This window comes from Tachypleus tridentatus, chromosome 1 (genome assembly GCF_004210375.1).
Source record: "Tachypleus tridentatus isolate NWPU-2018 chromosome 1, ASM421037v1, whole genome shotgun sequence".
NCBI classification, from domain to species: Eukaryota; Metazoa; Arthropoda; class Merostomata; order Xiphosura; family Limulidae; genus Tachypleus; species Tachypleus tridentatus.
Window position 1 is genome coordinate 176,338,841 of NC_134825.1, and position 25,223 is coordinate 176,364,063.

At 32.6% G+C, this 25,223-nt stretch overlaps 1 protein-coding gene across 1 annotated transcript in view; it reads right to left on the bottom strand.

Annotated features, from left to right (window-relative positions):
• Positions 1-2,787: 2,787 nt before the first annotated feature.
• LOC143233707 (uncharacterized) overlaps positions 2,788-25,223 on the bottom strand; it is a 60,441-nt gene continuing 38,005 nt past the window's right edge. The window contains exon 6 of the mRNA XM_076470237.1: positions 2,788-10,643. Within this exon, the coding sequence (XP_076326352.1) occupies positions 9,121-10,643 (1,523 nt within the window). The 3' untranslated portion in view covers positions 2,788-9,120. The remainder of the gene's footprint in view (positions 10,644-25,223) is intronic.

Below are 25,223 nucleotides of genomic sequence, written 5' to 3' on the forward strand. Positions count from 1 at the left end.
AATATTATTTTTATTTTGAAGCTTAGTTTAGCACATGGAATGGACTAACTGGGCCCTTGATGTCTTTAACTTTTGGGTTATAATAATGATAACATCAACCAATGCAACATGAGAAATGTTGTGTCATGTTACAAAGTTTTGCAAAGGATTCAAATTCTAAATATTTTTGCCCTCTCTTTTATTTTTCAGAAACCTGTCATCTCACAAAGGATTCTCATAAAAAAAAGCTGCTTTTCACACTTAACGTTTTCAACAATTCCATATTTTCACTGTTGTAGAATTCTTTATATATATATATATTTAAGCTTGGAATTACTCCTAACATTGACAAACAAGAGAATTAGAATATCAGCTTTCCAAATAAAATATCTCGCATCTTTCGAGGTTCTGATTTCATCATACATTATGCCCTTAGTTGCGACATGACATTTGAATCAGAATATCCAAGTTTTATAGTATGTGCCTTTTTTATATATTGTTTGACTTTCTGACCTTGAAATGTTACTTTCATGCTTTTAAAAATGAATCTGTAACACCAGTAAACAACAAAGATGATAATAAATGAGTTATATTTTCAGCCCACCTTGAACTGAAAATCAAAATTAGACAGAACCTGAACAAGATATTAGTCATCGTTCTTCACAAATGTGACAGAACTAATAACACTCAAAGGAATTAATAGTATCATGCATATTAACAAGCAGTGTAGTGAAGACTATTTATCAGTGTGTAAAAACTAGAAATAATACGTGTTTGTTCTGTATCTCACAACTGCTGGTATGGGTATTAACACTTTCATTGATAAAGAGAGAATGAAGTTTCGACCTTCCTAGGTCATCTTCAGGTTAAGAAGATGACCTAGGAAGGTTGAAACATTGTTCTCTTCTTATTAATGAAAGTATTAATACCCATACCAGCTGTTCTGAGATACATTTTTATTTGAAGTTGGTTTCTCATCATCAAGAATGTGTTTGTCATGTTGCTATAGTAATGAAAATGTTAAGATTTGCTGTTATGTTTACAAAACGAAAAGTATTTCAATAATTTAAATAAACATTGGCATTAATATCACTTGAAAAATCATTACCAACTTTTAATTTGCAAATCTATGCAATAAACTACCTGTCTTCTGTCCACTGTTGGGAATGCAACAACATTGTAAGTACATAAAAGTCACAGCTGACCCCTTAAGGGACATTGTGCAAAAGCACACACACACAAACAAATTTATAACTATTCAAACTACTCACAAATTTGTTATTTAACACACATATAGAATTTCATACAATGTTATATTCATTCAGTAAGATGTAAAACTTAGTATTTATTATCTTTCACTGAAAAAGAAAAAGCTTACTAAAATGAAACAATGACAATGATGGTGCATCTGTAAAGGATGGATAAAACCAAATCTGCCTCTTTAAATAGACTACACTATCTCTGTGCTCCAAATCTGTCAAAGAATTATAACAATATTCATTGCCAGTTTTTTCCCTACATGATAACCTAAAATGTGACAGTTTTCAAAACACTTACTCGGGAAATTCACCCACGAATGTTTACATACTTGTTAACAATCCAAGAATAATTACTACACAATTCTCACTCACATTTCAGTTTATTGTACCTAAACACATAGAATATTACCCACTATCATGCCCCATGTTAAGAGTGCATCAAATAACTACTTTAAAGTTGGCTTTAAATTGGTTTCTACAAACATGTGTAACACTAGTCTTTCTAAATAAAAGACTACACACAGGTGGCTTACTTTTTCAAATTTATAGCATTTCAATAATTTTTTGTGGTCATCATCAGATGAACTGTCTGGAAATTTATGAGAGGTACACAGTGAACTTCCTCTCCTTGAAACAAGATCATCCCAGTCTTTTCTTTTCTGAATTGTACAATCATACAAGTGAGATGGCTGAACAACCTCCCATTCTGGTGATGAATATCTACTTTAAAATGCAATTTCCAGGAATTTTCAGTTGAAACAAGTACCAAACATGTGATCACAGAGAAACTTCTCAATATGACAACACAATGAACACCTGATTCAATGTATTACTTTCAGGTGCAATGGTCTATTTAAATGGAAACAGTAACCTCAATAACAAGAGGAATGATGATAAACATCAGTGTAAGAACAGTAACCTCAATAACAGGAGGAATGATGATAAACATCATGCATAAGAACAGTAACCTCAATAACAGGAGGAATGATGATAAACATCATGCATAAGAACAGTAACCTCAATAACAGGAGGAATGATGATAAACATCACGTGTAAGAACAGTAACCTCAATAACAGAAGGAATGATGATAAACATCATGCATAAGAAGAGTAACCTCAATAACAGGAGGAACGATGATAAACATCACGTGTAAGAACAGTAACCTCAATAACAGGAGGAATGATGATAAACATCATGCATAAGAACAGTAACCTCAATAACAAGAGGAACGATGATAAACATCACGTGTAAGAACAGTAACCTCAATAACAGGAGGAATGATGATAAACATCACGTGTATGAACAGTAACCTCAATAACAGGAGGAACGATGATAAACATCACGTGTATGAACAGTAACCTCAATAACAGGAGGAATGATGATAAACATCATGCATAAGAACAGTAACCTCAATAACAGGAGGAACAATGATAAACATCATGTGTAAGAACAGTAACCTCAATAACAGGAGGAATGATAATAAACATCATGTGGTAATAAATCAAAAGTTCTGAGTTTGAACTCAGAAAAAACTGAAAAGAAGATAAAAACAGAAAATCAAAAACAATTTATTCAACATTTAACATACAGAACAAACAAATAGAACGTAATACAAAATACACTCACAAAAAAAAGATGTACATATTTCTTTTTACATTCAAGAAGTTACAGAAATTACAGTGATATCATCATGTTCTCCCCTTTCCTACCTAGTATGGTATATATCTTCAATGCAGATCTATTCAGATAATTTTTCAATATTTTTGTGCTTTTGATCTGTACATAGTGTCTTCTTTGTGAACTGGATGTTCAAAGGTCACAAACATAAACCAAACCTCTTCATTCACTTAAGTGTAGCAAAAACGATTAAATATAGGGTGTCTCAGAAAGCTGGACCTATAAGGAAAAATGGACATTATATTCTTAAAGTTGAAAAACACATTTCTAATGACATTAGTAAATATTTCGGGAAAGAAAATACCTTGATGGCACAGTATATCAATAACTGATATGTGTATGGTTGTTAATGGCAAACAATTTAAATAAATTAATTACAAATTCATTGAGTATTTATCCCTATGGGTCCAGACTTCTGGGGTACCCTGTATTATAGACCATCAACATTATCTGTTTTACATGCAAACAATTGCTGTTAAACTGTTGATGATGTAAACAGTAAACATAGGCACTGGTTATAGCAGATGTAATAACACTGCCATATTATATTCTTTTTCACTTTCTTAAACTTTACTAGCTAAGCATACTTGGTCCAGAAAATGCATTAGCAGTTGGAGTAAGCTCATTTAAATGGGTGAAGCAGAAATGTGTACAAATCAGTATCAGTTACTGGTTCTTAGTTAATAAATGCTGATAAAGGTAATCTGGGAATGTTTGGGTTCAAACTGGATTCATTTTCTGAATTGAAAGTTGCAGTCATTCTGTGATAAACAGAATCTGGTTATAGAATGCAGACTTGCAGTTTGAACCATTGTAAATAAACCAACCATTTTATTTTTCACATTCACTTCCATTACTGACCATGCTCCTTTTGACATACTCAGAATAACACTTCCAAATATTGAAATTTACACAAACTTGGTTATGTGTTAGGTATCGACAAAATCTATGTAAGAAAAAATTTAGATCAGAGTGGGAGCTGTGACTACACTGGAAAAACAACAGTTCCATCATTTGAAGAGTGCATGCATTACTCACACCAAGTGTGGTCATTGCATAAACAAAAATATGGAGAACCTAACCTTAAAGTGTCACAAATTATCTGCCACATAACTGAAATTGCTACAGTATGTCAGATAACTGAAAGGACTCTAATTTTGATTCAAATTCAGAAAGTCAAGAGTACAGCATTCTCTAAACATAATGATTTTATAAAGTTCCTAGCCATTACCAAAAATAAACTTATCTACTGTCTAAAGCAAATATAAAGTTATCTTGGATCTTTTTGTTTTGAGTGAATCTGATCTGTCCTTAATATTGTTCACTCCTTTCCACAGAAGTGTTTCAAAAATTCAGTTAGATAAATACAGTAATGATGAGTAAACATCAACAGTATCACCAGAGAGCTGACCCTTTCAGCTGTACATCAACAGTATCACCAGAGAGCTGACCCTTTGAGCTGTTGCACTTTCGACCAGTCATCCTAACTGTAGAATAACTGAGAGACTTCCAAACAATTATCTAAACACGTATTACTTTGAACCACCATTTCATAATGATTAGAAGGTTATTCTTAACTGATGATAAGAACATGGATTAACCTCTAATAGTTTCCTCATCTTATCTATCACAGGGTTTTGTGCTAGTTTCTTCCTTTTCATCAGCTGAGTTGACATCACACTATATACTGCTGTCTTCATCACATACCATGATCTTTAACTTCTGATTTTTGGTGTAACAAGTTTTTAAGGTGGTCATATAAGACTCCAAGTTTGTCTACATATTTGATGCCATTGCTATAATTCTTAATTCATTTCATTTTTCTGTTAATTTACAAGATATGGATTAATTTAGTCAGAAGTAGGTTACATACTATAGTAAAATTTAGTTATCAGAATGGAACTTTCATTTTATTACTGTTTGCCATAGTATTTTTTTTACATATGGCTGCTTTATTGACAAACACATTAACTACTACAGAATGCAGTAACTCCTGTAGATCTTCTGTACCAAATGAATAGCCATATCTATGATCCACAGAAAACTGTGATTCTCATCTGTAGATTGAGAGATCTGATGAACACCAGCTGACTGTTATTCAGTATGTCCTTGTAATATACCATAAATGCATATTCCACTCAATGTTCACAAACTTAACAACTATACTCAAGTGCCTACATTGTCTGCTTTGTCACACCAAGGATATGGTGAAGTGTAAATTTTTGCAAAATGTAACCCTCAGGACAGCTCAGCAAAACACTACTTGATTCACATGAATCTCTAAGGTGCTTCATTATATTATCCACTACTCAGTCAATACATACTTGATTCACATGAATCTCTAAGGTGCTTCATTATATTATCCACTACTCAGTCAATACATACTTGATTCACATGAATCTCTGAGGTGCTTCATTATATTATCCACTACTCAGTCAATACATACTTGATTCACATGAATCTCTAAGGTGCTTCATTATATTATCCACTACTCAGTCAATACATACTTGATTCACATGAATCTCTAAGGTGCTTCATTATATTATCCACTACTCAGTCAATACATCTTTGACAAACTAAAGATTTTCCAAAAGTGCATGGTTTACTCAGCTTATTTTTCTTACATTTACAGCTTTATTTTCATTCTACATACTTTGGATTATCAGGAGCATGCAACAGAAGTTAACATACAGCCCACACACAGACCAAAATTCTCTTGTTCATGTGACAAATATGATCCAATTCTGAAATCAGTAGTATCTGTATTTAGAGAAAATAGTTAGTACTAACAAGAGTAGTCAGTAATACACATGACCACTGAAAATATTGGTAGACACTGTCTTATTACTGTGTCCACACAATGCTGAGAATAGTTCAGCTATTTTAACAAAACTGATCAAATAGAATCAGAAAGCTGTAGTTTCTCGTTTGATCATAAAGTGTCTTCAAGTTCTCTCAGTCTACCACTTTGAGGCACATCTTCCAGATCATCACTGTCACTCCAACATTTTTTAAACTGTGACTGATAATGCAAGGCTTGACTGAACTTTCATTGTCACTCCAACATTTTTCAAACTGTGACTGATACATGCAAGGCTTGACTGAACTTTCATTGTCACTCCAACATTTTTCAAACTGTGACTGATACATGCAAGGCTTGACTGAACTTTCATTGTCACTCCAACATTTTTCAAACTGTGACTGATACATGCAAGGCTTGACTGAACTTTCATTGTCACTCCAACATTTTTCAAACTGTGACTGATACATGCAAGGCTTGACTGAACTTTCTCCATAAATTTCATTTATCCTTCTCACCTTTTCAGCAGAGCTCGTGTCACTTTTAAATTTGTAGTGCATTATTGCTCAAAATTGCATTTTCGTATCTATTCCGAGACAATGAATGATTTATTTAAGTTTATAATACAGTACTTATAGTCAATAAATAAAACAAATTAACAGCTAATGAGATTTCAACTGATGCATGATTGGCAGGGCAACTTTTCTAGAAGTTTGTAGAATTACAAGGAAAGTTTCACATTGTTTCTACCAACAGGATACTTGACATGGAAGCTTCCTTACTTCTCTTTGACAGCCATCAAAAGCAGCAACCAAGCACTTTTTTAAGGTGTTATTATCCTATTCAACATTTGCCGATGTCATCTAATTTGTTTCCAGAAAGTCCATATGGCAGTTGTCTTATTGGATAAACAACACCTTTGTGTTTTGGAAAAAACGTGCAACTTTTTATTGTTTCAGTTAACTGTCCCAAAGATAATTTTAGGATGCGATTTATATCTAGCATGTCATGATTTGCCACAACAAAGTTTGTGCTACCAAGTTAAGTGCCAACTTTCCACAATACACTCAAACAATGAGTAAGGTCCTACCAGCTTCTGCATGCACTAGTAATTCAATCTCAACTTTGTCTCATAGGACACACTATCACAAAAGAAACATAGTGGAATTATTCAGACAATTTTTCCAAACCTTTGTGCATGCACTTGCAACATCTTGTAAATTGAACATCAATATATCAAAAGTTTATTGATCTTTCTACATTACTTCTCATGGTGGTGTCACAATCTCGTACTTAAACCATTTATCTGATGTGGAGGTGAGGTACAATTCTTTCTGCTTTTCTCTTTACAGATGCAGTCAGAATGGTACATACACCATCCTGTAACTGTGAATAAAGGACTGGTTACTTGTGCATTTGTGTTTCCTTTGATATCCTATTTCACTTAATCTTCAGTTAAGAGTCAAAAATCTGTATTCTTGTTAATACTTGTAAATATCAGGCAAATACCAGTGCCCCATTAGTAAGCAGGCTACATCTATTATTATTACTAATCAGTACTGAGACCAGTACTTAGTATATGTGACAAACTAATTTAACTTTAAAAATAAGCACAAAGAAATGATTTTGGTCTACAGATTTCAATTTAAAGTTTCGATCCAAAGCATTTGAACACTGAAATTACAAAAATTAACAAGAACAAAGAATTATTATCTTTTGGAAATCAAAATTTTATAATACCTTTGAATATATTTTGAAGTTAATTTGATCTGTTTGAAAACTGTTTAGTTTTTATCTGAGATAAAGAAAAACTGGATTGAAAATTGAATAAGATTTTATGAGTGAATTTATCACATGACATCAATTACATTTAGAATGTTAGGCTTGCCCTTAAGCTGTCTATTTATCACCATGTGTAAAGAATTACAATTACAACAAACACTCACATTCAAGATACAGTTCAAATAAGCTTAGAAAAGTTCAATACGTACGACAGACACTCTTAACTACCATACAAGATATAACAAACTAAATCAAACACCTTCATACAAAAAGATATAATAATACACTTAGTGTCAAATACTTATTGATAACAATATACATACATACATGCAAAACATTTAAAATATAATGCTCAAAATAAACCTTTAATTACAATAGAACACTGCAAAATATGCAAGTTCAAGCTTTCAATTAGCTATCAATACATACATCAAATACAATAACTTATCATTATTAAATACTAATAATACATATAAAAGTACAAGAAACCTTCACCCACTGATAAAGTTAAAAGAATTATTGGTGATTACCAAACAAACACTATATCAAAAATCAAAATAAAGTATGCAACAATAAAATTCAAGTTAAAAAAACATCTATCTATAGAAAAGTGAAATAATGAACAAAATAAAATATTCAACAACAATAGTCTTGAATAACAAGTAGAAATGCGTACAAAATATGAGTTTATATAAGAGTTTACTTAGAAAATAAACACTAGCAAAAACAAAATTTATTGACTTACAACTAGAAACAGGCAATTAGTGGTTGTTGCTTAACTGGTGGCCACATTTATGAGTTATATTAATCAGTTAGTGAAGTGTCTATCAATCCATGATACTTAAAAGCACAATAAAAAAACAAAAGCAAATAAAAAAGTTGACAGTAAGTATTGCCAATCATGTCTTCTTCATAGTTAGCAGGTAAAATAAAACAATCAATTTTGTGGTTTAAGTTGCCACCTAGTTGCTTTTACTCTAGTCAGTAGTTCAACAGCAATTATACATTTTGATTAATTAGTAAAAACAGACAAAATTCTAATTCAGATGAAACAGCTTATTAACAAAATAAATGTCATATTACTAACACAAACAAATAGAAACATTACTTTTATGACATGCCATAACAATTTAACTGTTCCCTGAGTTTTGAAATTACCAGCTCACTCCCAGTTCTGGACATGTTTAGATATTAGATGTGATAACTCTTTACAAGCTCATTATAACACACAAAACAACTCCCAAATTTTTATATGTTCTTCTATATTATTATTTCTTACATATTTATACCATGGAACTAAACAACTCGGCAGCTACTCCTATGTAACTCTTCTAATCCCTTTTGGTCATTATTTACTTCAAATACTTTACTACAACCTGAATGACTAAATAATTCTATTCACACTCTGTACACTCACGTGTTTTATGGTTCTCACTACTTACAAGCTTTTTTCTCTTGCAATTGAATGATTTTTTTCCTGGTGTGCATCTTATAACAAGTTTTAACATTGCTATTTCTTCTGAATTCATTAGCTTTTACTATATAACTATATGGCTTCTACCCAGCATGTGTTCTTTGATTAGTTTTAAATTAACTGCTACTTCCATACAGTTTATTGTATGCTAAAGAACTGTACGGTTTTCTCCATTGTGCACCCTCTCATGTCTTTTAAGTTTATTATTACTCTCAAATTCTTTACCACACACTAAACAGCTGTACGGTTTTTCTCCTGTGTGAACCTTTTCATGTCGATTAAGATTACTTTTACTCCTAAATCTTCTGTCACAAACCACACAACTGTATGGTTTTTCCCCTGTATGTACTTTTTCATGTTCTTTCAACTGACTGTTGCTTCGAAATCCTTTACCACATGCTACACAACTGTATGGTTTCTCTCCAGTGTGTATTCTCACATGACTATTAAGATGACTCTTACATCCAAATTTTTTATCACAAACTACACAAGTGTATGGTTTCTCCCCAGTGTGTACTCTCTCATGTTTTTTTAACTGACTATTGCTTCGATATCCTTTATTACACACTAAACAGTTGTAAGGTCTCTCTCCAGTGTGTATCCTCACATGTGCTTGCAAGCAGCTATTTGTTACAAATTTTTTTCCACACACTACACAGCAGTATGGTTTCTCACCAGTGTGTATTTTTTCATGGCCAACAAGATGACTCTTATTTCCAAACTTCCTATTACAAACTACACAAGTGTATGGTTTCTCACCACTATGTGCCCTTTCATGTTTTTTTAATTGACTATTGCTTCGATATCCTTTATTGCATATTGCGCAACTATATGGTTTCTCTCCAGTGTGCATTCTCATATGTTCTTGTAAACAAGTATTTCTTACAAATTTTTTTCCACACACTAAACAACTGTAAGGTTTCTCTCCAGTGTGCACCTTCTCATGTCTTTTAAGTTCACCTTTACTCCCAAATTTCTTTCCACACACTAAACAACTGTAAGGTTTCTCTCCAGTGTGCACCTTCTCGTGTCTTTTGAGTTGACTTTTACTACCAAATTTTTTATCACAAACCACACAGCAGTATGGTTTCTCCCCTGTGTGTATTCTCTCATGTATTTTTAACTGACTATTGCTTCGATATTGTTTATTACACACTACACAGTTATATGGTTTTTCTCCAGTGTGTATCCTCATATGTTCCTGTAAATAGGAATTTGTTACAAATGATTTACCACATTCAAAACAACCGTACGGTTTCTTTCCAGTGTGCACTTTTCCATGTCCATTAAGTTGACTTTTGCTTCTAAATTTTTTATTACACAATACACAAGTATATGGTTTCTCCCCAGTATGTATCCTTAGATGTGTCTTTAGATTACTATTTGTTACAAATTGTTTGCCACATATTTCACAACTGTATCGTTTCCTTCCAGCATTTGTCCTAGCATGGTGATTTCTTAACAATTCTCTGTCACACACAATTTCATCTTCATTATGGGAAATTTTATGAATACTTTGATTATCTACACTGGAAAATGTTTTATCATACTCATAAACATCACTTGGATTCTGGCATTTGAAAAGTTTTGACTTTGAAAATAGAGATTTTTGTGTTAAAATATAATTTCCATCAAACTTTCCACAACAGTTGTTCAAGTACGTCTTTGGATCTACAATCAAAAGATGCATTTACAGAAATATAGTAGTTAATAACAATACACACATAACGATTTACTTACATAATAAATGCTTTTAAGTAAGGTTTAATTCCATAAAACATTACAACGAACTTTAAATAAGGTACCTATACTCCTGAAACCAATAAATTTGGATTCAACAATTCAGTTGTTATACCAATAAATGGACAATTAGTTATATTAACCAATATATCAGTTAACTAAAGCCATTGTTTAACACTGATTAGTGTTAAAGTGAAATGGCCATCGTTTAACACTGATTAGTGTTAGAGTGAAATAAGTGATTGATCAAACTTACGAATAAATCAAGTAATTTCACAAACATAATCAGTATTTACAATACTTCCAACTATTAATTAATCAAAATATTTTTATAAATTCAAACTCTTTAGCTTAAATGATCTTCATAACTCACAAACAGTCAAATAATCAAACTTTGTGTATCACATCATAATTATTTTAGATAATTCCCACTATACATGTCAAAATGTTATTAGTGTGTTTGTTTGCTAAGCACAAAACTACACAATGGGATATCTGTTCTATGTCCATTCTGGGTATTGAAATCCAATTGTGAGTGTTATCCATTCTTTTTCATTTCATGTTTTTTAAGCTTTGAACCAGCAGGGCCTGGTAACTATAGAGGTCGCTTGTTAATTGGAGAATCTTACTCATATATGATTCTTATCACTAATAAACTTTCAACCACAGAAGCATTATTTCTTTTTCTTTTTAGTTATAGAAAACTTACAAATACTACTTGCCACCATACCCAATTTCGAACCACTGACTACAGTGAAGGTACTGTATTTTATGCCTTGCAAGACGTTACATTGTAGAAGACACACCCTAATTTTGGAAAGACAATTCTACGAAAAAAAAATATTTTGACTCAGCAACCAACACCTTGATGTAACCTTGACTTTTTGTCAACCTACTGAGTAAATACAGTTAAATACACCATATTATTCACAGTATATCGACAATATTAGTTAAACTGAATGTTTTATGTTATTGAAACTACTTGTAATTAGTAAGTAATAAGATTACAATCTGTATGACACTATTTTAAATAAACCCTTAGCTAATATCTTGCCTTAACCAATCATTTTTGTCTTGGAAGATGTATGGGGATTTTTCAAGGAAATTTTAAAGAAAAAAGTGCATTTTACAAGGTGAAAAATATGGTAATTGGCTCACAGCACCCACCACCAACAATTAGGCTATTTTAGTGTTAAATAAAACATAAATTCAATTACTATTTTACATTGTGATATGTTTTAACTTCTAATTGTGTAAACGTGTTCTTTAACTATTGAAAAAAAGACAGAATCTGCTTTTACATTGTGTTATATTGTAATTTACAATTTATTTTACTGAATATTTCCTTTTTTATATATGATGTTTTAAGTACTACATTCCTATCTCTTCTGAATTTGTCTTCTATGTAATTATATACACTGACATATCCAGACCTGCACATTTCTAACCATGACATAAACATTCATGAAGTATTTAAAACCACTTAATCCCACTGGTATTTTAACCATGTTATAAATAACAAATGAAAAGTAATAATCAGTTTTCATTAAAAAAATCAATAAATTGATACTTAGAAATTCTTAAGCTACATTAATCAGAAATAAACAAAAATATAAAATGTTTCTTCTGCATTGTACTTTTTACATTGTACATATTAAAATTACAAAAATATATACTGTGCAATATAGTCTTTATGTGACTTGTAAAAAAATTTGAAGCAGTTCCTCTAACCCTGGTAAAAAATGGTCTCAAACCTAACAGTTTTATGAATTTTACTCAAGAAATTTCCAAAGAATGTAACTTGTTCATATGTTTGTTTTTGAATTTCGTGCAAAGCTACTCGAGGGCTATCTGCATTAGCCATCTCTAATTTAGCAGTGTAAGACTAGAGGGAAGGCAGCTAGTCATCACCATCCACTGCCAGCTCTTGGACTACTCTTTTACCAACAAATAGTGGAATTGACCATCACATTATAATGCCCCCACAGCTAAAGGGCACGCATGTTTGGTGTAATGGGGGATTCGAACCCGCATCACCCTCGGATTGAAAGTTGAACGCCTTAACCCACCTGGCCATGCTGGGCCTCATATGTTTATCAATCAGTGTCATTTTATTTTCAGCTGTTATCTGCACAAGTAATTTTTGTAACAATTCTGTCTACAAAACATAATTTTCAGAGTTATTAACATGGAATTATAACAAGTATAAAAGATCAAATCATAATGGTTATAATAAAGTTATATTAAGACACACTGAAAGACAGCTGTAAAACAAATGTAAAAAGAAAGAAACAATTTCTCTAAAAGTTGGTATAAACAATAAGTGATGCATCAGATCCAGATGAAAGCCAAAAAATTCAGAAAAACAGTTAGACAAGGGTCTTTGACAAAAACATGGTAATATTTGAACCATCTGTAAAAGAATCTGGCTTCTCAAATAAACAATAATCAACTATGAAGTCATACATGTCAAATATCCTTCTCAAAAATGAATGTTTATGGATTTTGTAGAAAATGATTCCACAGTGGTAACAGAACTGGTTTCCATAAGAAACTGATGTAATTGGAGAAAATCAAAATTGAACAAACCAAAATGAAACAAAAAGGAGAAGCAAACACTTTGAGTATCTGATTTTGGCCAGGATCTGAGAAGGAAGACAAGCTGAAAATACACATAACAGAAGTTCTCCCAAGACTGAGTCAAGGAATCCACTGCAATGTAATTTAGAGATGGAATTCAAGACCAGGAAAGATGAAGAAAATGAATGGTCAATGAACCAAACACATCTTACAGTGAGCAACCATTTAAAACCTAAGGGGTAAAGCATCCTACCCTACAGAAAAGTGTCAATATATATAGAGTCAACCAAAGATTGTATCACAAAAGAAAACTTGTGATTTTAAAGGTGGATGAGATGAAAATCAAGCCAAATAATTAGAAAAACTGCTACAACAAAAACAAGTATCACCTTAATTGTTGGCATAAGCTACTGCATCAGTTGTCTTCATCAATTAAAATATAGTGAAAACGAAAAAGGTATTAACACACTGATATGAGTCATTGTTTCTTAAGAAGTCCACAAACCAGAACAGCACTGGTTCCCCAACATAGCACCCCTATCCCTTGAAAGAGGCATCTGTGAAAAGATGACAGTAAAATAAAATAAAAAAGGACAAAAGGAGATCACGTTATTGTGATAACAAATCTGAAGACAAACACAACTGGAAAGCAAGATATCACTGGAGGTAAAGCAAGTGAATGTGACCCAAGGGAATGACTTCATGATGTAAAACCATTATCATCAAAGAATAAAGAAAGTCTATGAATCTTTGGAAGTAGGTATAGAATACAGATTAGTATGAACAAGACATAGAGGATGTGGCTGAAACATTCATTTAACAGTTTTTGATCCAAAATACTATAAGTATCACCAAATATTATGTTTCTACTATATGGGATTTGGAGTTGTGAATTTTCCACCCAGGATGTAGCTAGTTGTTTGGTCAAATAAATTTGTGTAAGAAATACAGTGGTAAAAAGAGCCAAATTAAGACAGTCATCTATGTACAAGTGGAAGTCAGAAAGGTGATGGAGAAAACTAGGAAACTCTTTGAAACCAAGACCAAGCTAAAGATAAGGGACAGTGAACTGATAAATTATTCCATGGTAATAAAAATGATGTTATGATGCAAGAATTAGGATAAGAAAATTAACATCTTGTATGCACACTTTTGTCTTGTTAGAGCTGGAATTAAGAGAGGTTTTTGACAAGTCTTCTATTTCCAATTTTATTTGAAACTACAAAGACATTAAAGTAAAAAACAAAAAAATGATTAAATATTTCTACTGCTGCTTTTGGAATGAGATCTGAGACATCTTGATTAAAAAATGAAGAGGATTGGAAAGAAGGGTATAAAAATATGAGAGTTTGGAAAAAGAGAAGGAAAAGACTTCCCTAAGTATGTGTAAAACCCACAGGTACTAAGGACAAGGGTTCCAGATGAATGAATGATTTTCAATGAAAACCCAAATTTCTAGACAGAGGAGTCCTCTGAAACAGAAGAGACTCAGTGAGTGGGTTATCTTTCTCATCTACTTGTTCTTCCATTTCACAAAGTCTGACATTACAGTAGACAAAACATTACTTGCTGGTCTTGAAGATGGATGAAAACCAGAAGCAAAACAAGATACTAAAATCATAATCAACACCCGCTGGCATGTTTTTTTCCTGAATATGAACACATATTTGATGAAATACTTGTATGTAAAGATAAATGATACAAAAAAGATGTACTTTTATGTACTGCACGAATTTTGTATGCGTAGGGTTGAACAGTACAAAAATATTTATATATATCCTTTCTGTCTGAAAACAATACAAGATGTCATCTGCAAATACTTGTAATAATAAACAGCTCTAAATTCTTCCAAACACTTCACCATTCAGTTTTCATAACAATGTAGAAACAGCATGTACTAGTTCTATAATAACTCCACCTAGCTGCTCATATCAGTCTTCATTAAACACAAAGTGTGATTATTTCATAGCTAACCCAACAACGTTCTGAGCAATCCTTTATAGAATCCATGTTAGTTTTCCTGATTAACAACAAAATCATGTGTTTCATCCCAAGTTATATTTGTGAATAATGATTTAATGTTGAAGCTTCTACAATAAACACCATTTCCAAAATGTAAGTTCTCTATCGCTTTAGAAAACTGTGTCAAATAGTAAATACATTAACTCAATACATGCAAAATCAGTCAGTCTGTGAATTTCTACATACTGGTATTTCCTTTAATCATGTAGACATTTAGTAAACATTACAAGTGTTCTGGACAAACTACAACTGATTATGTAATGATGTATTTTTACCAAAGAAGTGTTTGAGAATTTATGAAGCCTTTAGTGAGTCATCCTGAGTGAAAGTTGATTTTCAAGTAATGGAATACTTATTTTTATCTTACACTTTTCAAGTTTCATTTCCACATCCTCTAGTACTTCTCAGTCAAATACAAATTTTGGTAGAACATTAAGTTTTTATCTGTCATTTTCTCTATCTAACACTAACTGTAACAAAGTTACCAATACATAGTGAAATGAAATGTTAGAATATATGAAATACAGTTAACAATATCTTATTTTAATGTACTATTTGTAACCAGAATTTTGACTGTTAACCTGTACACATCTGTTTTCTTTTAATTTTATTGTTTCATTGTACAGAAACAATTGCTTACTACTACTTGTAAAGCTATAAATCACAGCAAAAGCCTATATGTGTGCCCTGCTGTCCAATCGCAATAATTAAGTAAGCCATCCAAGCTTCAGTTTTTATATAGTTTGATCTTGTAGTGAACTCTAGTGAAGTCGGTGTCCTAAACACTGTAAGCTTCACATCATTTCATTTTTGTTACGTACCCTTGGAAATAACCAATTCTTATATTTTAGTTGCTTCTTTACAATACAGAACAATAAAAATAGAGATTAACCTGTTCAGTGCCGTAGATGAGACAACTCATCCAAGCCGATCGGTAACACAGTGCCACGGATGAGTTAATTCCTTCTCAATAATACCTAACTTCAATGCTAGATGTCAGCACCATATATGCATTTGACCTACTTACAAATTGTTTCACTTTCGATCCAAATTGGTGTCACGAAAAAGGTTACAAAATGAAGAGAAATCTGTGTTTAAAACTTAATTCCATAAAAAACTATACACTATTAACATTATTTAAAACAATGTACTAACACCACTTTCATACCATCATGTCACCACCAAGTGGTTAATGGATATAGTTATTGAATGTTACACTCACCTGATAAACCTTCTAACTGACAGTTAATTTGTTGTAACTCCTCTTTTGGTTCACTTTTCAAACTCATAACATCATGTTGTGAACAACCAACAGTTTCATCATCACTCTCACTGAACTTGGAAATAATGTTATCCTTTGTTGAATCATCACTTGGTTCAGTTTTAACTTTTATAACTGTGTTCTAAGATAACAAAAAAGATGAATAATAATTGATTCTGTCAACCAAGAACAAACATTACTTGTAAAAGTTCATAAGTCAAATGGAATTTTTGATTTGAAATCATATCTGATAAGTTTCCTTAGTATACTAAATAATATCTTTACTAGAAAACTGATTTACATAACACAGGTTGTGCCATTAACTAGTGTTTGAAATTGTATGTGACAGTTCTACCTATGAATTGTCACTTTTACTATATTCTCTAAGGTGCTTGAGCCTCAAGACTGACTAAATCTAACATTCCTTATTTTGTTTATATTTACATTAAATTTTTCTTTTTACTGCAACATACTCCAAAACCTAAAAATTTGGTGAGATATCAAATAACTTCAGTGCCACATAAATGTCTTCAGAACAAATAGTTATTTTACTTAAGAGAATTATACAAGTTTTAACGTGAATATTACCTCAGTCTGCTTCACCACTTCATCATTCTTTTCTTTTTTTATTTTAAAACCAAAGACTGTAAATGAAGATTCTTCATCTGAAGAAACAGCTTCTCTCTTCACTAAAGGAGAATAGTATACAGTTTTGTAACAACACATTAGAACATAACTTCTTTATATCACTACAGAGTAAACAGTTCCTCACTGTGAAGTGCCATTTTCTTTATACCACTTTAGTTCCACCTGTCTATCTTTAACCATTACACATACATCCTGAAAAATATTTATACTAAAACACAGTAAGGAATCACATGGAATAAGTTGCATATATTATTTATCTGAATACAGTTTTTGACATACAAATTAATCATAAATTAAATACTCTTACATATTACTCACACATATAATGCTCGCTTTGTGATACAAAGTTTTCATAAATTACTGAAACTCTGTCTTGACTGAAAAGATATCACATCAGAGAAAATTATATTTTGTACCACGTGAAGTACTGATATCTACAGGGTTTTTCTGTCCCTAGACAAACCCAAATGTTAACCTACATTATACCACAAGTGACTACTTTATGTAGTTCTTACTTAATGAATTTTCCACAAAGCTACTCATGGGATATCTTTTCTACCCACCAATAATCTAGAAATGATGGACTAAATAGAATGGAACTAGTCACCCACCACCACTTCTGGTTTCTGATGGACTAAATAGAATGGAACTAGTCACCCACCACCACTTCTGGTTTCTGATGGACTAAATAGAATGGAACTAGTCACCCACCACCACTTCTGGTTTCTGATGGACTAAATAGAATGGAACTAGTCACCCACCACCACTTCTGGTTTCTGATGGACTAAATAGAATGGAACTAGTCACCCACCACCACTTCTGGTTTCTGATGGACTAAATAGAATGGAACTAGTCACCCACCACCACTTCTGGTTTCTGATGGACTAAATAGAATGGAACTAGTCACCCACCACCACTTCTGGTTTCTGATGGACTAAATAGAATGGAACTAGTCACCCACCACCACTTCTGGTTTCTGATGGACTAAATAGAATGGAACTAGTCACCCACCACCACTTCTGGTTTCTGATGGACTAAATAGAATGGAACTAGTCACCCACCACCACTTCTGGTTTCTGATGGACTAAATAGAATGGAACTAGTCACCCACCACCACTTCTGGTTTCTGATGGACTAAATAGAATGGAACTAGTCACCCACCACCACTTCTGGTTTCTGATGGACTAAATAGAATGGAACTAGTCACCCACCACCACTTCTGGTTTCTGATGGACTAAATAGAATGGAACTAGTCACCCACCACCACTTCTGGTTTCTGATGGACTAAATAGAATGGAACTAGTCACCCACCACCACTTCTGGTTTCTGATGGACTAAATAGAATGGAACTAGTCACCCACCACCACTTCTGGTTTCTGATGGACTAAATAGAATGGAACTAGTCACCCACCACCACTTCTGGTTTCTGATGGACTAAATAGAATGGAACTAGTCACCCACCACCACTTCTGGTTTCTGATGGACTAAATAGAATGGAACTAGTCACCCACCACCACTTCTGGTTTCTGATGGACTAAATAGAATGGAACTAGTCACCCACCACCACTTCTGGTTTCTGATGGACTAAATAGAATGGAACTAGTCACCCACCACCACTTCTGGTTTCTGATGGACTAAATAGAATGGAACTAGTCACCCACCACCACTTCTGGTTTCTGATGGACTAAATAGAATGGAACTAGTCACCCACCACCACTTCTGGTTTCTGAAGGACTAAATAGAATGGAACTAGTCACCCACCACCACTTCTGGTTTCTGAAGGACTAAATAGAATGGAACTAGTCACCCACCACCACTTCTGGTTTCTGAAGGACTAAATAGAATGGAACTAGTCACCCACCACCACTTCTGGTTTCTGATGGACTAAATAGAATGGAACTAGTCACCCACCACCACTTCTGGTTTCTGATGGACTAAATAGAATGGAACTAGTCACCCACCACCACTTCTGGTTTCTGATGGACTAAATAGAATGGAACTAGTCACCCACCACCACTTCTGGTTTCTGATGGACTAAATAGAATGGAACTAGTCACCCACCACCACTTCTGGTTTCTGATGGACTAAATAGAATGGAACTAGTCACCCACCACCACTTCTGGTTTCTGATGGACTAAATAGAATGGAACTAGTCACCCACCACCACTTCTGGTTTCTGATGGACTAAATAGAATGGAACTAGTCACCCACCACCACTTCTGGTTTCTGATGGACTAAATAGAATGGAACTAGTCACCCACCACCACTTCTGGTTTCTGATGGACTAAATAGAATGGAACTAGTCACCCACCACCACTTCTGGTTTCTGATGGACTAAATAGAATGGAACTAGTCACCCACCACCACTTCTGGTTTCTGATGGACTAAATAGAATGGAACTAGTCACCCACCACCACTTCTGGTTTCTGATGGACTAAATAGAATGGAACTAGTCACCCACCACCACTTCTGGTTTCTGATGGACTAAATAGAATGGAACTAGTCACCCACCACCACTTCTGGTTTCTGATGGACTAAATAGAATGGAACTAGTCACCCACCACCACTTCTGGTTTCTGAAGGACTAAATAGAATGGAACTAGTCACCCACCACCACTTCTGGTTTCTGAAGGACTAAATAGAATGGAACTAGTCACCCACCACCACTTCTGGTTTCTGAAGGACTAAATAGAATGGAACTAGTCACCCACCACCACTTCTGGTTTCTGATGGACTAAATAGAATGGAACTAGTCACCCACCACCACTTCTGGTTTCTGATGGACTAAATAGAATGGAACTAGTCACCCACCACCACTTCTGGTTTCTGATGGACTAAATAGAATGGAACTAGTCACCCACCACCACTTCTGGTTTCTGATGGACTAAATAGAATGGAACTAGTCACCCACCACCACTTCTGGTTTCTGATGGACTAAATAGAATGGAACTAGTCACCCACCACCACTTCTGGTTTCTGATGGACTAAATAGAATGGAACTAGTCACCCACCACCACTTCTGGTTTCTGATGGACTAAATAGAATGGAACTAGTCACCCACCACCACTTCTGGTTTCTGATGGACTAAATAGAATGGAACTAGTCACCCACCACCACTTCTGGTTTCTCTCGTTTGATTATCTTTCAATTCAAATCTGTAGTATTTTTCAAACTCTCATAAATATGATTTTCTTACCTAAAATTATGTATAAGATCTTAAATAGCTTTTGAAAATCTAAGCACATCAAGTTTTATTCTTTATCTAACATTCAAATAACAATTTAATAATGGAATACCCCCTGGTGGACCCATTTTGGTACTTGTTTATGATATTGGGTATCAAAAATGATTTTGCACAGTTTCTTTGACAACACTCACTAGAATGTTTCCCACTACCAAAGTAAGATTAACTTGGATATTTTTTCCAGGATAATTTTCCAACTGTCAGGCACCTGCCTAATATATACAGTCCTAACAAAATCTCTGCTACATATGTAACATCATTCAGGATTTATCCATGAGCCTTATATAATTTTCCTATTTTTATACTAAAATCCCACAAGTTTATTATTCTTCCACCTGGTGTTCAATTTAAACTTGTGGTACATTGATTGATTTTGAATTTTATCTTTTATTCCTAGGAAGCCAATTACATTTAGCTTCTTTAATCCTTTACAAGAATGTTTATCTTTAACTGAATGTAAGCCATTTTTAAACATTTATCAGATTTTACTAACATCACCCAATTCATTAACTATAAATCTTATTATTTCATGGCATCAGAATCAGATTTCTAAATATTAGAAATTAAGATCTCAACAAGTAACAAAACATTAAACTTACTTAACCAATGTTAATCTCAATAGTTAACAATAAATCTTAAATTGCATTTCTTCTGACTAGTCCCCTCACTGTTTATAATAAACAATCCACAACAGCACAATAACACTTCTATACCTTACTATTTGATTCTATACAATCTCAACTGAATATATTTAAAATTATAGTTTCTCACAATTATAGCATTAGAATAACTATTAATAATAGTGCTGACTGCATTATATAACTTTTCATTATTTCTCTATTCACAGGTGGTCAGTAATTAAGAATATAAATTTCTAGATTAAAGTAAAAGTAATGTACAAGAGTGTTAACTATACAATACAAAATGTGTATCTGCTATACCCTATGCCTGCACCAGGGTTTTACACACCAACGGGCAAATGATAACCAAACAGTTCGGCAATAAACTATTTAAAAATAAAGTACTGTGTCATATGATTTATTTCTTATTCAAAAATACAGCTTGCACAGTAAATGGAAGAGCACACCTTATTAGAGAGTTCAGGGTGCATGGTCCTTAATCAAAAATAAATTTTAAACATTTTCAGCACAGCAAAACCTTGTCTTTTGAGCAACATGAAAGTTTAAAAGGTTGTTTGAAAATGAATTCACGTTTATTTTCTAAATTTCAATACATACGATGCATTAAATGATAAAAAATGATCACATAAAATACTATGTTATATATCAAGATTATTAATTATAAATACAAGTACAGTGTCACCTAGTGCCATCCCTTGGAACGAGATGTTTTAACAACGGCAAGCTTGGATCTATTTCATTTATTATAATATAATCTTACTTGTTCTTTGCAACTTAGAATCTAATAAATGTATACAATATTATATTTGCAACAAAACAATTAGATCAGGGTCTATAAACACACACACACTTCTTTCTGGTGGTGAAGAACTCTGACCTTCATACAAATGCAAGTTGTTAGTTACAGAAAACCTGCTTTCTTTTTTAAATTAAAAGAGGGTCCACATATATAATTTTTGTGGGAAGCTTTTTTTTCCTATTTTACAAGGATTTATTGCATTTTGTTAACTTTGTATTATAGCATTCAGGTACAAAAACAAAATCATAAATTTAATAAATTATACTTATTATAAGGTATTACAATTAGCCTCTTATATTTTTTAGCATTGGATTCTTTAACTACTTCATAGGAATTTCCAAGAATTAGAAGTGTGTACAATAATAATAATAGTATTCTAACCACAATATATTTGTCATATCTTTTGTCACTACATCTCATTAAACCAAAAGCTCATGAGGTCAGCAAGGACACAACTGACACAGCAGTGGTCATAACACAATTTATATAGGCAATTTGCTACAACTGTTATGAGGTAAATACCTCTAACAAGTTAGTGAAGTATTATTATAATTAATTATACTTGTCTAAGACTTCAAAACTAGGACTTTTTTTTAAACACTGCATTCTTACATGTTTGTTTTGCCAGCTTGGAAAATTATTCACATCACACAAGTTGGAAATTCTCTTCATACTTTCACATTCATTCAAATACAGATGTATTGCAAAAGAAATTTTAAACCTACTTTCCAAGCTGAAAATATAATGAAGTATTTTCTATTTCTTTGCATGCAGCAATTTATATTTTAATAATTGAAGTAAAATACTTCAGAAAATAAATTAAAACCTTGTAAAGTCCCATTAAATCTGGGTCATTCCATGTCAAATCATCCAGGGGGCTGCAGGTGACCCCCACAGAATGCCTTGAAAAAATTCACATGTGCTCATCTACCCATATAATGAAAAATGACCAAAGATTAGATAAATATCTCTAATAGTTTCTGATTTACAGCCCTGTAAAATTTAGTTCTTTTTTTTTTTTTAACTTTTGGCAAATTTGGCTCCTTAAAGCTGCAAGAGTAATGGTGGTAGAAGGCTGAAATTTGCTACACTGACTGAATTAATTTCACAGAATTCAAAAATGGTCTCAAACCAAGTTTATCTCTTAGGAATTTCATAGTGAGGCAGTAAAATCACCTGAAAACCCAAAATCGTAAAAAACATTGGTTTATTTAATAAGCCATAGCTTTAGGACTTAATATGATACAAAGCTGAATTTTGTTTTTAAATTTCCTATAACATATCAGTTGATAAATCAGCAATTGTTGTAATGAAAAGTCTGTTAGATCTCCTATAAAAAAATTTAGCTGCATATAACTATTTATGAATTAGTTAAAAACAACCCTACTTCAGGTCACAGTTTGACCATGCCACCAGTTATTCAGCCTTTTCAGAATTTTACCATATATTTGACATGGAATGACCCATCTTCTTTTTTTCAAATTCTGCTTCACAAAAACTTACATAACCTACACACAAAAAATCATTTAGAATCCATTCCATTAAAAAAATACCTGACACTATTGTCAGGTAATTGGAGAATGGCTAAACAAGTTAATTTATATCCTGACCACTGACCAGATTAGTGTTGGTAAAAACTGCACTCAGAAAACCTACATACAAGTTACACACAAGTCAGTAGAATTATATTTTAGTGTGAATTAGTGATAAAATTATTAAATGTTTAAGTTCAACAGCTGCTTTACTCAAAGAAGCTAGGTCTAATTGTATATTTCAGCAGGTGAAACATCCAGAGTATTCTGACAGCCCTAATTACTATACATTTTGCTGAGCAGTTTAGATAATTCAAAGATTCCCCAGAATTTAAAGATCAAACAACACAAAAATCATATCCCAACTACAAAGTGATTTTTTAAGAACATATCTTTCATTATTCTAGTAAAATAACAATATTCAACCAGTTTTTCATAACGTATCTTCCTGTGAACAAATAACAATCTTACAAAATGTCTGAATTTACAACTTAAACACAAGAATAAATAAATACGTGGAAACAAAAACTTTGATAGTTCTTCTGTGCTATCATTAATCATTTGTTCTAAGAGCATAGTTAATAATAGTTACAACTTATTTTACAGCTGATGTCAATAAACATAACTGAGAGGTTCTTGCACGTACTTGTTCCATGATAATTCAACAGTTGTTACAAAGTTTCACAGATGACTGAAATTATAAATATTGAACTCACTATAAGGTGACGCTTCTCTTTGTTTCTCATTTTTCAGAAACTTCATATCCGACAAAGTATTCTTCTCTTCGTAATCAGAAAAACGTTCGATTTTCACATTAAAGTTTTTTAACACTTCCATGTTTTCATCAAGGTGTCACCCTCACCTTATTTAGTTTGTTTACTCCTACCATCAAAAAACAAATAAATTAGAACTTTTAAATTGATAAAAAATTGCACTAAGTTTTGAAACAGCCTTTGTATTTCATTTTAATTTGCAATTATTACTGTGTGACAACGTTCACAATTTGGTTTCTGAAAAAGTTCGAAGTTTCGACGTTCATTTAAATATGAAAGTTTTTAATTTTCATAGTTCTTTATATCTTTTAAAACTCAAAACAAATTCAATATCTTTTCTCATTGTAACACTTTAATGCACTTTCAACATATTACTAAATTGAATAATATCAATACCGCTGTTGCTGACATCAACAAACGCTTCGTTGTTTTAAATTTTAAGTACACTTAAGAAAACAAATCACCACAACTTGCCCAACATTTCATATCGAATGTTGCTATCATTCTTCCACCATGTTACATACTATCACACACCAGAGTAAGTCAAGTGTACACTACCCCTGTTAATAACGGATAAAATAATTAGAATTTAATACGCTCCTAAATAATGAGTTGAAACCACAGGTTTCAATAACAATAAAGAATAATTCTCATACGCAGGCCACACGAATTATTTTCGTCTGCATTTAACCTAAAACAATAAGAAAAATAAAAATGTGAAATAAAATGAAAAAACATGACTTATTAAAAATGTTTTTACATAGCGTTTATGTAATAATATATATTATATATACACACACACACACGAAAACGTTCACAGACAGTAATAACTTCAACGATTTATTAAAAGCGAACACTTTAAAAGAAAGAATCGCTGTCAGCTGCTGATCAAGCTGAACTGAAGACAAAATAACAAAGTTAATGATTTTCAATATGCAATCTGAAAAAAGTACTGGCACGTGAATAAATTCAGTCCTCCTTTTCCATTTTGGTTTGTGCACTGACAGACTA